Source organism: Ovis canadensis, chromosome 10 (genome assembly GCF_042477335.2).
Source record: "Ovis canadensis isolate MfBH-ARS-UI-01 breed Bighorn chromosome 10, ARS-UI_OviCan_v2, whole genome shotgun sequence".
NCBI lineage: Eukaryota > Metazoa > Chordata > Mammalia > Artiodactyla > Bovidae > Ovis > Ovis canadensis.
Window position 1 is genome coordinate 66,941,431 of NC_091254.1, and position 14,950 is coordinate 66,956,380.

General features: G+C 36.1%; 1 protein-coding gene across 22 annotated transcripts in view; it reads right to left on the reverse strand.

The window, feature by feature from the left end:
- The window catches only part of MYCBP2 (MYC binding protein 2), a 273,135-nt gene that overhangs the window by 176,174 nt on the left and 82,011 nt on the right, over nt 1–14,950 (reverse strand). For all 22 annotated transcript variants that reach the window (XR_011259486.1, XR_011259485.1, XM_069601843.1 and 19 more), the window contains exons 15-17: nt 8,364–8,568; nt 2,766–2,911; nt 2,410–2,511 (exon numbers count right to left, since the gene is read on the reverse strand). Coding sequence is in view for 20 of the 22 variants with exons in the window: in XM_069601843.1 (XP_069457944.1) it covers nt 2,410–2,511; nt 2,766–2,911; nt 8,364–8,568 (453 nt within the window). In the remaining 2 variants the exon portion in view is untranslated. The remainder of the gene's footprint in view (nt 1–2,409; nt 2,512–2,765; nt 2,912–8,363; nt 8,569–14,950) is intronic.

The following is a 14,950-nucleotide window of genomic DNA, read 5'->3' on the forward strand; positions in this document are numbered from 1 at the left end:
GGAGAATCCCAGGAACGGGGGAGCCTGGTGGGCTGCTGTCTACGGGGTCACACAGAGTGGGACATGACTGAAGCGACTTAGCAGCAGCAAAGCCAACTACTAACAAGCCTAACTGCCAACAGACTGCTTTTAATTATCTAAAAAGCATCAAGTGGAAGCCAAGGTGGCAGGGTGGGGGGTGGGGGGCACGGGGGGCGGTGATGCGGGCTGCTGACAACTATATGAGTGGCAGTTGGAGCACTAAAAATTTATTTGACGTTCCTGTTCCTCATGAGGACAAAACAAGACTAACAATCCTCACTAGCAATGTACCAAACAGGAATTCTAGAATGCTGTGCATGTGACTCAAATCTGTATTGAAGACCCTCAGGCAGGCAGAAAGCATGAGGCCCAAGTTGATTCTGAGAGTGAAGATCCATGGAACAAATTTTGAACATTACCACCCTAGAGTAGCGGTTCTCATACTCCGGCACCCTCAGAATCACCTGGAAAGCTTGTTAAAGTACAGATACAAATAATCTAATTTCCATAAATATTTAATAAAGGAGTTTTTTTAAACTTGAAAGAGTATATGTTTTAAAGGTCCATGATACATCTTAAAATATATGCAAAAGAATATTCTGCAATCACAAAGTTTTGTTGAATAACCAGTGCATAATCAATATTCTTTTATTGCTTCTGATATACAGAAATATACTGTACCAAAAGAATATCTTTTGACAGAGGAAGGCAAAATTTTACTAAGATACACAATGCTGCTGCTAAGTCGCTTCAGTCGTGTCGGACTCTGTGCGATCCCATAGACGGCAGCCCACCAGGCTCCCCTGTCCCTGGGATTCTCTAGGCGAGAACACTGGAGTGGGTTGCCATGTCCTTCTCCAATGCATGAAAGTGAAAAGTGAAAGGGAAGTCGCTCAGTCGTGTCTGACTCTTAGCGACCCCATGGACTGCAGCCCACCAGGCTCCTCCACCCATGGGATTTTCCAGGCAAGAGTACTGGAGTGGGTTGCCATTGCCTTCTCCAAAGATACACATTAGGCAAACAATTAAATGTCATCATAAGGATCTACTATACTTAGGTTGACACATAGGAAAGTGGGGGTTTTGTAGGTGATTTTGTATGATTCAAGCTAACATCTCCAAAAAAAAAGAAAAAACAGGTAGTAAATCCATCACTGATACTTAACCTTGAGTAAATCATATTATCAATATAAAAGGAATTATTAATTACTATGCATCAGAACTTAAATTATACCACATTCTCTACAAAACATTTAATATGCAATTTTCCCATACATTTATATAAATGACAGTATATATCTACATTAGTCTCATTAAAATATCATTTAAAGGCAATGACTTTATATAAACAAAGCCAAACTAACAGCAAATATTCACTGTATCAATTCCTCAACATTGCTTATTAGATACTATAAAGAACAATTTTCAAGTTCTAAGCAGATGTTTTATGACCTGAGTTTTTATTAAAAAGAATTTACTATGTGTACTACATATTTTCTACTTACTCCCTTTTATATTATAAAAATGGAATGCCTAAAAAGTCAGTAATGATGGTTCAATGAGTAAAAGGTTTTAATCTGTATCAAATATCATGCCATTCTAATAAATATTAAAATATACAATATCACTAAATATTTCTAATTAAAATTTTACCTAGCAGAGAAATAAAATCACAGACCTTTGTAACAATATGTCTTAATTCTGCAAAGAAAAGAATCTATTGGACAACAATAACTTTAGTAATATTTATATTTACCTCTGCTTGTTGGATATATAATAAAATATTTATAATCACTGTTAAATGTATTTTTCAGGCTGAGAAATGGTCAAGAACAGTAGGGAAAAAATAAACAATATCTCTATCTTCGCAATTAAAACCTGCAGACCATCTAACTTACCCTTCTTGTACATAACCAGAATAAGCTTTTTTCCAGAAAGATACATAAAAGCGTACTTATGCACTAAACTGGAAGGAATAGTGCTAAGACCATGTCCAAATGATAATGACTGCAAATGAGTAAGAAAGCAAAACTTAAAATACTAAACTAATTTGGTATTCATAGTTAAGTAGATATGTCTACATATGGGTGAAGGAGAGTGCCTAGAATTTTTTTTTTTCTAAAGGTTGCCATTGATAATAGTTTTTGATGCTTGTCATATGGCACAATTCTTAACATGGCTGACTTAAGCGATAGACACACTAATGAAATAAATGTATGTATTAGCACAACTGTAAATACCCAAAATATTTTCACATTACTTTCATAAGTTACTAGAATGTTACTAATTTTAATTTCGTACCAAATCAGCCTATTTTATAAACTTCTAAGTGGTCTCAGTGTAAGAAAATGGATTTTCATACATATTTTCTCTACAGCTACATCTTACCTCTTCCTTCATCTAATCTGTGTCTCCTGATTACACGTTGCCGTTTTTCTTCTTGGCGTAACTGAAGGTGTTCTTCAATGTTAACCCCAGGCACTGGAACAGCTGGATGATGACAATCAATCAATTAGTTTTATAATAGATACGACAGAACTAAATGAAATTCAAGAGAATAAGCTAACAAAAACATTGTCTAAAACACAAATGATTTTTACTGCAAGAATTTTAGGAAAAAAGCAACTCATCCCTTAATCAATGACAAATTGTCAGTTACCAAATAAGCAGCATTGCATAATTAACCAGTACCTTAGTTGTTTAACATGTCTACAAGGAATCGTTTAAACTATCAGAATTATTACCTAACAGAAGGTCTAAAGGTATCATCTCTTTCACTGCGTCAAGAATTCCTCTTTGTCTTGCCTCTTGACCATCCAGTTCTCTCGCACAAGCCTTGCAACATCCACATACAGCACAGCCAGATTCTCCAGAACCACAACCACAGATCCTAAAAACAGATACATTAATTATTAGCTGGAGTCGTTCTCTTTCTTTAAAACTCTATGACATCTTTTCTGCATTTTTAAGATTAGCTCAAATGAGTCTGCAATGCAATCACCCCTTCAGAAGACCAGAATTTGTCAATTTTAAAGAAAAGGTATGAATAGATGAATAATTAAACTGTATGAATCAATATACTAAAAACACCTAATAGGCACAATGAATATATTTCTACAGAAAATACAAATGGATTCTGCTGTCTTCAAAGGTTCTATTAACAGTCTTTTAGAAGTTTTCATAGTTAGTGAGGCACCAGCAGCTTTAGTACTAAACGGACAGCACATAAACAACATTCCTATTTCCCAGACAAGTTACAGGAGGTGTGGGCAGCCTTCAGGGAGTGAGCTCAGCCTGTCAGCTTCATGCATTCTGTCTCCTTACCCCTTCCTTTCCTTTACATGCCATCATCTCCCATTCTCTCCTTTCACAAACATTAAAAATATTTTGTAATATTTGAAGTCATTTGTAATAGCAGTTTTCTGTATGTTTATTCTTAGGCTGACTTTATTCATGTATTTATTTCCACTTGACTAATAAAGAAATTACTGGATGTGGTTAGATACTGTCCATTTAAATCTATAAAAAATTATTGGAAACTGACAGTATATCTCTGGGAAAAAATATATAAAGAATAAGAATTAACTTCAACAAGGACTAAAGAATTCAGAAATTAATTTACGATATTTATCAACGGCTAAAGTTCAGAGATTGGGAACACCTAATTTTAAATGGAAATATAGCTTGGGAGAAATCCAGAAAGCTAAATTTCAATCTCAATTAAAAAAAAAACAAAACACAGAATCTTTCTTTTATCCAAATTAAAGTGTAAAATAAACAAGTTAGGGGTTTAAATAGAGTAAACAGACCCAAACATACAATTTTCTAGAAGAAATATTATCCTTTAACAAAGAAAGCCAAAATATTTTTTAAACCAGGCTAAAAATGCAAAGAAAATTTATTCTTAAAAAATCGTAATATTCCAATAGCCTAAAAGAAACAGCCTATTATACACACATGATCTAATTAACTATGTTAGGCCAAGTTATAAACCCAGAAATATACTCATAGGAAATCCAGACATTATTTGGGAAGAAGCACCTAAGTACTAACAAGGTGTCAAATAAGGAAGCCAGAGATCAAGAAGCGGCTAGTCTCACTCAGAGTTTTTCTTCAAAAGATTACCCCTACTTCCCAAAGTTGGCTAATTATCATAGATAATCTGATCTTAGAAAGATAAGATCTATCATAATACAAAGATGTATGATAATTAATTTCATCTCCCAAAGGATATCCCATTGTATTAGCTATAAACAACAACTCAAAATTCTATCCAACATTTTAGGGGAAAACTGCATTCTGATTCTGACAAATCCACATAATAACTTTAAAATGATAATACAACAGAATCCTGGGGGAGGGGGGAGACCCAACAAGAATAAAAAGGATAAATGTAACAAGCATAATGCAACTTTAGAAGTGACAGTTCCTAGAACTTCTAAAGTTGGAACAGTTTATTAATTAAAAAGAAAACTATATGCCACTAATTTAGTATTCAGTATGATCTTTGATAATTCCACACAGAAAAAACTCATATTCAACACAAATTAATAGATATTTGGCCATAAAGAAGTCTTAGAAAAAGACTACAAATGAAGGCAGAGATCCATGCATTAAAGAAATTCATGACCTGTTTTAAAATAATAGTTTAAGTCAGAGAAAGATAAATACATGATATCAATTTTATGTGGAATCTTAAAAAAAGGCTACAAATGTACTTATCTACAAAGCAGAAATATAATTATAGATACAGAAAATAAACTGATTGGGGGGTACGGAGAAGAGATAAATTAGATAAATTTATTTAATTTATTTAAAGATACATCTTCTAATTTATTTAAAGATAAATTAGAAGATTGGGATTGACACATACATACTACTACATATAAAACAGATAACTAACTAATAAGGACCTACTGTATAGGGAACTCAATACTCTAAAAGCCTATATGAAAAGGGAAACTAAAAAGGAGTGGATATGTGTATAACAGATTCACTTTGCTCTACACTTGAAACTCACAAAACATTACAGATCAACTATACTCAAAATTCTCCAAGCCAGGCTTCAGGCATACGTGAACAGCGAACTCCCTGATGTTCAAGCTGGTTTTAGAAAAGGCAGAGAAACCAGAGATCAAATTGCCAACATCAGCTGGATCATGGAAAAAGCAAGAGAGTTCCAGAAAAACATCTATTTCTGCTTTCTTGACTATGCCAAAGCCTTTGACTGTGTGGATCACAATCAACTGTGGAAAATTCTGAAAGAGATGGGAATACCAGACCACCTGACCTGCCTCTTGAGAAATCTGTATGCAGGTCAGGAAGCAACAGTTAGAACTGGACATAGAATAACAGACTGGTTCCAAGTAGGAAAAGGAGTACATCAAGGCTGTATATTGTCACACTGCTTATTTAACTAATATGTAGAGTACATCATGAGAAATGATGGACTGGAAGAAACACAAGCTGGAATCAAGATTGCCGGGAGAAGTATCAATAACCTCAGATATGCAGATGACACCACCCTTATGGCAGAAAGTGAAGAGGAGCTAAAAAGCCTCTTGATGAAAGTGAAAGAGGAGAGTGAAAAAGTTGGCTTAAAGCTCAACATTCAGAAAACGAAGATCATGGCATCTGGTCCCATCACTTCGTGGGAAATAGATGGAGAAACAGTAGAAACAGTGTCAGACTTTATTTTTGGGGGGCTCCAAAATCACTGCAGATGGTGACTGCAGCCATGAAATTAAAAGATGCTTGGTCCTCGGAAGAAAAGTTATGACCAATCTAGATAGTATATTCAAAAGCAGAGACATTACTTTGCCAATTAAGGTCCATCTAGTCAAGTCTATGGTTTTTCCTGTGGTCATGTATGGATGTGAGAGTTGGACTGTGAAGAAGGCTGAGCGCCGAAGAATTGATGCTTTTGAACTGTGGTGTTGGAGAACTCTTCAGAGTCCCTTGGACTGCAAGGAGATCCAACCAGTCCATTCTGAAGGAGATCAGCCCTGGGATTTCTTTGGAAGGAATGATGCTAAAGCTGAAGCTCCAGTACTTTGGCCACCTCATGGGAAGAGTTGACTCATTGGAAAAGACTCTGATGCTGGGAGGGATTGGGGCCAGGAGGAGAAGGGGACAACAGAGGATGAGATGGCTGGATGGCATCACAGACTCCATGGACGTGAGTCTGAGTGAACTCTGGGAGATGGTGATGGACAGGGAGGCCTGGCGTGCTGCGATTCATGGGGTCACAAAGAGTCGGACACGACTGAGCGACTGAACTGAACTGAACTGAACTGAATACTCCAATTAAAATAAAAATAAAATCTGAATAAGTAGGAAAACACATCATGTTACTGAATGGAATTATTTAATACCATAAATATCAATTTTAAAACTAATCAGTTCAGTTCAGTCGCTCAGTCATGTCCGACTCTTTGCAACCCCATGGACGGCAGCATGCCAGGCCTCCCTGTCCATTACCAACTCCTGGAGTTTAGCCAAACTCATGCCCACTGAATTGGTGATAACTTCAATTAAAGTTATATTTTAATTAATTATCTAAGAATAGTCCCCCAAATGATAAAAAAGACACTGAGAGAGAAGTTAACCTTACTAATACTATATAAACCACATAGTATTAGCATCAGACTGGATCAATAGAGTCTGAGAAAATAGATTGTGATATATAAGGAAATATAATAAATGATAAATCTGGTAGCCAATTCAAATGTAATGACTGTACAACTGACTACATAATATGTAAGAAAATAAAGTTGGATATCTACCCCACATCAAAACCATTTCTATTGACATTAAAATCTAAGGAAATAAAACAGGTTTTAGAAGAATATTTAAGGTATCATATAATCAACTAGAAATTGAGACATCTTTCTAGTCTAGATAGAAAATTCAAAAATTTCAAAGAAAAACATATTTGTTTATAAAAAATGTTTAAATGCTTCTGAATAATAGAATATAGGCTAATTTAGCTAAATGATTATCAGTAAATCGGGAAACATGTGCAGAGAAAACAGAAAATGGTTAAAACTAAGAATGTTCAGAGAACACCTTCCAACTGTTAACACAGGCAAAGACTTTCAATAAAAAACTCACAAAAGAGTATATTTAAAAAGCCAGGAGAAGTGTGAGTCATGGAAATATGAATGAAAATACTGATGTGACATCACTTTACATCCACTGAGCTGACAACATTGAAGAATTATATGAGCCACTACGGCAGTATTTCAAAAGTGTGCCTTCTTCTGTTATTAGTGGAAACAAACCGTTTATCTTTTTAAGAAATAACCAGCAACGTAACCAGAATTAAGAGAGACACATGAACCCCAATGTTCACTGCAGCACTCTCTACAATAGCTAGGACATGGAAGCCACCTAGATGTCCATCGGCAGATGAATGGATAAGGAAGTTGTGGTACACGTACACAATGGAATATTACTCAGCTATAAAAAAGAATGCATCTGAGTCAGTTCTAATGAGGTGGATGAAACTGGAGCCTATTATACAGAGTGAAGTAAGAAAGAAATAGAAACACCAATACAGTATATTAACACATATATATGGAATTTAGAAAGATGGTAACAACAACCCTATATGCAAGACAGCAAAAGAGACACAGATGTAAAGAACAGACTTTTGGACTATGTGGGAAAAGGCAAGGGTTGGGACCATACGAGAGAATAGCACTGAAACATGTATATTATCATATGTAAAACAGATGACCAGTGCAAGTTCGATCCATGAAGCAGGCACTCAAAGCTGGTGCTCTGGTACAACCCAGAGGGATGGGGTGGGGAGGAAGGTGGGAGGGGGCTTCAGTTTGGTGGGTCACATGTACACCCATGGCTGATTCATGCCAATGTATGGCCAAAACCACCACAATATTGTAATTAGCTTCCAATTAAAATAAATAAACAAATTAAAACAAAACAAAAACCACCATCAAAAACAAAACAAAAACCAATACTTTTTAAACAAACAATAATAGTCCTGGGGATACACTCCATAGAAACAGATTCATCAATATATAAAAAAAACTCTGTACATTTTTTTGTGAAATAAAAATTTAAGTAATAAAATGAACTGAGGACTTGGCGGGGGGTAAATAATAAAGGTTTAAACAAATTAAATGAAAGAGAAGCACCTTAAATAAAATAAGAATGACTTAGAAATTATTACAATAGAAAATAAATATAAGAATTATAGGTGTCTGCCAATATGCTTTGTAAGAAACAACACAACAGAATACACTCAAGCGTAACTGCGCAAAAGGGTTTGGCATATTTTCCACTCTTACTTCCTCTCTCGAGTACTGCGCACTCACCCTCCAGGGACTCTGTCTGGACGCCCGCTGCTGACGCAGCTGGCCCCGTAGCCCGTGCAGTCTCCGCACACGGTGCACACCATGCACTGCTCCAGCTTCCACTTGTGCATGCCAGGAGGGCACATCATGGACTTCTCGTCCTTCTCATCCAGCTCCTCTTCCAGGTCCTCGTCCATCGCAGTGGCCATATTTTCAACTCCAAACCCTATTTAAAAGATCAGTCTATCATTTTCATCTAGATTATTCCCTTGTCTAAAAAACTGGTAATTTTACTTCCCCATTAAAAAAAAATACATAACACAAACTAATACAAGTGAATATACAAAGGTATGCTAAAATATAACAGCAACAAAAATAACATTTAATTTAGGAACCACAAATAAATGCTCTCTTCATTTCCTTTCTGCAGAAAGAGGCAGTGATGGCAGGAGTATTTCTTAACTGGAATTATATGTCATTCGTTAATTCTAATTTTTTTCTGATTTTATTCCCTCTTGTCCATCCTCACCAACAATACTTTCATTCAACAGACCAAAGAAAATGTCCTAACCACATTCTAAGCCAAGACCTCCTTCACTCACTGCTAGAGTCAATCAATATCCTCTCATTGCTAGAAATCAGCTTCTTAAAATATATATTTGACCCTATGACTTCACAAACTACAAACCTCTAATGCCTTTCGAAGGTCTTAAAGGAACAAAACTGCTTAGCAAGATATAGTCAGTCACAAAACTGCTCCCAACTTCCTCCAAGCTCATTCCCTCTATACAAATTACATTCCACCTGAATTCAAATTCCCTGTGCTTTCTGAACATCCTGTGCCCTTTCACAGGTTTAGGGCCTTTGTTCAACTTTGCTCTACCCGTATCTCTATATGTCATTTATCAGATGCCTCTTCCTATCTCATCTGGAGAGAAACTCCTTCCAAAACTCAGCTCCAAGGTCATTTCCTATGAAAACACTTGCAATTTTTTCCGGGTAAGTCATTATCTCTTCAAAGCCTGTAAATATCTCACTTAAAGCTTATTTGTGATAGAATTCATTTAAGTATTTTTTTAATTAAACACCAACTATGCCCCAGACATTACTTTATGGCAGAATCAACTAACTTTTTGTAAAGGGCTAGGTTGTAAATAATTTAGGCTTTGGGGGCTACATAAGTCTATGTCACTCTTCTACAAAAATCAGTTAAGTCGCTCAGTCTTTTTCAACTCTTTTTCAACTTTTACAACCCCATGGACTGGAGCACACCAGGCTTCCAAGTCTATCACCAACTTCTGGAGCTTACTCAAACTCATGTCCATCAAGCTGGTAACGCCATCCAACCATCTCATCCTCTTTCGTCCCCTTCTCTTTCTGCCTTCAATCTTTCCCAGCATCATGGTCTTCTCAAATGAGTCAGTTCTTCACATCAGGTGGGCAATGTATTGGAGTTTCAGCTTCAACATCAGTCCTTCCAATGTACTTTCAGGACTGACTTCCTTTAGGATGGACTGCTTGGATCTCCTTGCTGTCCAACGGACTCTCAAGAGTCTTCCCCAACACCAAGTTCAAAAGCATGAATTCTTCGGCACTCAGCTTTCTTTACAGTCCAACTCTCACATCCATACATGACCACTGGAAAAACCACAGCCTTGACTAAAAGGACCTTTGTCAGCAAAGTAATGTCTCTGCTTTTTAGTATACTGTCTAGGTTCATCATAGCTTTTCTTCCAAGGAGCAAGCATCTTTTAATTTCATGAATGCAGTCATCATCTGCAGTGATTTTGGAACCCAAGAAAATAAAGTCTGTCACTATTTCCATTGTTCCCCCCATCTATTTGCCATGAAGTGATGGCACCGGATGTCATGATCTTAGTTTTTTGAACACTGAGATTTAAGCCAACTTTTTCACTCTCCTCTTTTCACCTTCATCAAGATGCTCTTTAATTCCTCTTCATTTTCTGCCATAAGGGTGGTGTCATTTGCATATTTGAGGTTACTGATATTTCTCCCAGCAATTTTGATCCCAGCTTGTGAGTCATCCGTCCCAGTATACTCTGCATATAAGTTAAATAAGCAGGGTGACATACCCCTTTCCAATTTGGAAACAGTCTGTTGTTCCATGTCCAGTTCTAACTGTTGCTTCTTGACATGCATACAGATTTCTCAGGAGGCAGGTAAGGTGGTCTCATATTCACATCTCTTTCAGAATGTTCCACAGTTTGTTGTGATCCACACAAAGATTTTGGCATAGTCAATAAAGTAGAAGTAGATATTTTTCTGGAATTTTCTTGCTTTTTCTATGATCCAATGGAAGTTGGCAATTTGACCTCTGGTTCCTCTGCCTTTTCTAAATTCAGCTTGAACCTCTTGAAGTTTTTGGTTCACATACAGTTGAAGGCTGACTCGGAGAATTTTGAGCATTACTTTACTAGCATGTGAGATGAGTGCCTTTGTGTGGTAGTTTGAACATTCTTTGGCACTGCCTTTCTTTGGGATTGGAATGAAAACTGACCTTTTCTAGTCCTGTGGCCACTGCTGAGTTTTCCAAATTTGCTGACATATTGAATGCAGCACTTTCACAGCATTATCTTTTAGGATTTGAAGTAGCTCACCTGGAAATCCATCACCTCCACTAGCTTTGTTCATAATGATGTTTTCTAAGGTCCACTTGACTTCGCATTCCAGGATGTCTGGCTTTAGGTGGGTGACCACATCATTGTAGTTGTCTGGGTCATGAAGATCTTTTTTGTATAGTTCCTCTGTGTATTCTTGCCACCTCTTCTTAATATCTTCTGCTTCTATTAGGTCCATACCATTTCTGTCCTTTATTGAGCCCATCTTTGCATGAAATGCTCCCTTGGAGCTCTAATTTTCTTGAAGAGATCTCTAGTCTTTCCCATTCTGTTGTTTTCCCTTATTTCTTTGCACTGATCACTGAGGAAGGCTTTCTTATCTCTCCTTGCTATTCTTTGGAACTCAGCATTCAGATGGGTATATCTTTCCTTTTTCCTTTGCCTTTTCCTTCTCTTCTTTTCTCCGCTATTTGTAAGGCCTCCTCAGACAACCATTATGCCTTTTCGCATTTCTTTTTCTCGGGGATGGGTTTGATCACCATCTCCTATACAATATCAAGAACCTCCATCCATAGTTCATCAGGCACTCTGTCTATCAGATTTAATCCCTTGAATCTATTTGTCACTTTCACTGTATAATCATAAGGGATTTGATTTAGGTCATACCTGAATGGTCTAGTGGTTTTCCCTACTTTCTTCAGTTTAAGTTTGAATTTTGCAAGGAGTTCATGATCTGAGTCACAGATAGCTCCCAATTTTATTTTGCTGACTGTATAGAGCTTCTCCATCTTCAACTGCAAAAAATATAATCAATCTAATTTCGGTACTGACCATCTGGTGATGTCCATGTGTAGAGTCTTCTCTTGTGTTGTTGGAAGAGGGTGTTTGCTATGACCAGTGCTTTCTCTTGGCAAAACTGTTAGCCTTTTCCCCGCTTCGTTTTGTACTCCAAGGTCAAACTTGCCTGTTACTCCAGTTATCTCTTGACTACTTACTTTCGCATTCCAGTCCACTATGATGAAAAGGACATCTTTTTTTGCTGTTATTTCTAGAAGGTCTGTAGGTCTTCATAGAACCGTTCAATTTCAGCTTCTTTGGCATTACTGTTTGGGGCATAGACTTGGATTACTGTGATACTGAATGGTTTGCCTTGGAAATGAATAGAGATCATTCTGTTGTTTTTGAGACTGCACCCAAGTACTGCATTTCAAACTCTTCTGTTGACTACGAGGGCTACTCCACTTCTTCTAAGGGATTCTTGCCCACAGTAGTAGATATAATGGTCATCTGAATTAAATTTGCCCATTCTAGTCCATTTTAGTTCACTGATTTCTAAAATGTCAATGTTCACTCTTACTATCTCCTGTCTGACCACTTCCACTGTACCTTGATTCCTGGATCTAACATTCCAGGTTCCCCTGCAATACTGTTCTTTACAGCATCAGACTTTACTTCCATCACTAATCACATCCACAACTCAGCACTGTTTTTGTTTTGGTTCCATCTCTTCATTCATTCTGGAGTTATGCCTCCACTCTTCTAGAGTAGCATATTAGGCACCTATGACCTGGCGAGTTCATCTTTCAGTGTCGTATCTTTTTTGCCTTTTCATCCTGTTCATGGGGTTCTCAAGGCACGAATAATGAAGTGGTTTGCCATGCCCTTCTCCAGTGGACCTCATTTTGTCCTAACTCTCCACCATGACCTGTCTGTCTTGGGTGGCTCTACACAGCATGGTTTATAGTTTTAAAAAAATAACCTTTCATAAATGTAATATATATTCTTAGTTTGAAGGGCCATACAGAAACAGGCCACTGAGAAGTTAAGGCATCAGATTACAGTTTTCAAATCTCTGCTCCAGACATGAAGGACTATGATAATAAGTAACAAATATAAAGCTTGAAAGCTAGTAAGAAAAACAGACATTAACCAAATAACCATACTGAAAAGTATAAATATACAACTATGACAGAACTGTGACGAACATAAAGTGCTACGAGACCATAAAATGAAAGAGCAAATCTGTGGGAATCAAAGAATTATTTTTTATGTTTGTCTTTCCGAGCAGACCTAGATTCTCAAACACAAGGTTATATCTTATTCACTTTATCTCTTATTCTTAGTCCATCTTATTCTCTGATCACTTACACTTAGATGTGGTACAGGTCTGTCTAATCAAAAAATGAACTCACAGGATATGTAATCTTTTTTTTTTTTTTAATTTTTGCCACTTCTAAGCTATGGACAGGTTGAGAAATTAGATGACCAAGACTGAATAACTATGTCAAGAGTTAGAATAAAGCAATCCTTAGGAAGTCATGTGCCATACTTTTAACAATAACTAAAATACGTTGAGCATTTACTTGTACCCAGCTCTACATGTATATTCCTTATTTAATCACCCCAGCAGTACTATAACCATCATGCTCAAATCAATCTCTAAATTCAAAGCAATCTCAATCACAGTGACAAGTAAAAACACTGATTCTAATTCATACGGTAGACAAAGGTCCCAATCTGACTATATAAAGAAAAAATATATAAAGAAAAATAATGAAGAACTTGTCATCAATATTTAAAAATTAAATACAACAAATGAAACCATAAAAAAACGTAGATGATAGGCCACAGGTTGGTTAAAGATATTTCCAATGCACACAATAAATATACAAAATATTCCTACAAATCAATGAAGAAAAAGACAGGCAAATAAGAAAAGTTTGAAGAGAATCTAACTTGTTATTAATATCTAGGGGATGTAAATTACAAGAGAAAATCAGTAATTATACTCCTAGTTAAATATAAAAAAAAAAGGGGGACTCATATTTTCACCAACATTTACTAGAATGTTCACAGTAACACTAACATAACTCAAACTATAAACTATCTCAATGTCCATAACACTAGAAAAGATTTTAAAACTACAGTATAGTCAGACAATGTTATACTCTACAACAGTGAGAATGAACAATCTATAACTAGCTGATAACAACATGGAAGAATCTCATAAACTTGAATGAAAAGAAATAAACACAAAAGAGCTCATAAATATATGATTCCATTTATACAGTGTATACAAAATATATACAAAAGTAAATGACAGTGTTAGGTAGAGACGTAGACAGTAACTGGAGAGGCACATGAAGGGGGACTTCCTGGGGTACTGGTAATATTTCCTAATCTTGGTGCTGATTATATGAATGTGTTCATTCTGTGACAATTCAAGATGTGTACTTATTCTATGCAAATTTTTCTGAACGTATGTTATACTTCAATATAAAAAAAAATTACAATGGAAAACCTTGTCATAGCCATCAAAAGAACAAAACCAGCCTGTGGATACTATTAGAGTATGGAAAATGAGACTTTACTTGTAAGAATATACAGTGGTACAACCTCTCTCAAGAAAAATCTAGCACTGAACCTGCAATGTACAACACAGGAGTTATACAGAGTAGAGTCTCCCACATTTTTGCCATGAACATGAATAAAGGAAGCTTTAAAATTGTTTACAATAGTAACTATCAGCAGGAGAATGGATAAAGTACGATATGGTAGTGGTATGGTTTATTACACAGCCATTAACATGAGTCATCTAGATCTATATGTACCAGTGTGGCCGTATTTCAAACACAATGATGAGATTTTTTAAAAAAAAAACCATAAATAGATTTGCATTATAAAATATCTTTCTATGCACAGTATATGAGCATGTAATATATAAAATATGTAAAAATAAGTAAAAATATAGGAACATGACTGAAAGGATATTAATCAAGGTTATGATCATGCTTAATACTGGGTAGACATGGAGTATAAAGTCTTAGAAGGGGAATGTGGGACACCTGAATCTGATCTATAATCTCATCTGTAAATATTTTTACTGAAAAATGATTAAATGCAGTAGATACAATTTTTATACTGCAATATTATTTTCTATACTTTTCCTGTCTTTCAAAAAAATTTTTTTAATCCTTTCTTTGCAACCTGTATTTATTATTGATCTTACCCTACCAGTTTGCTTTCTTA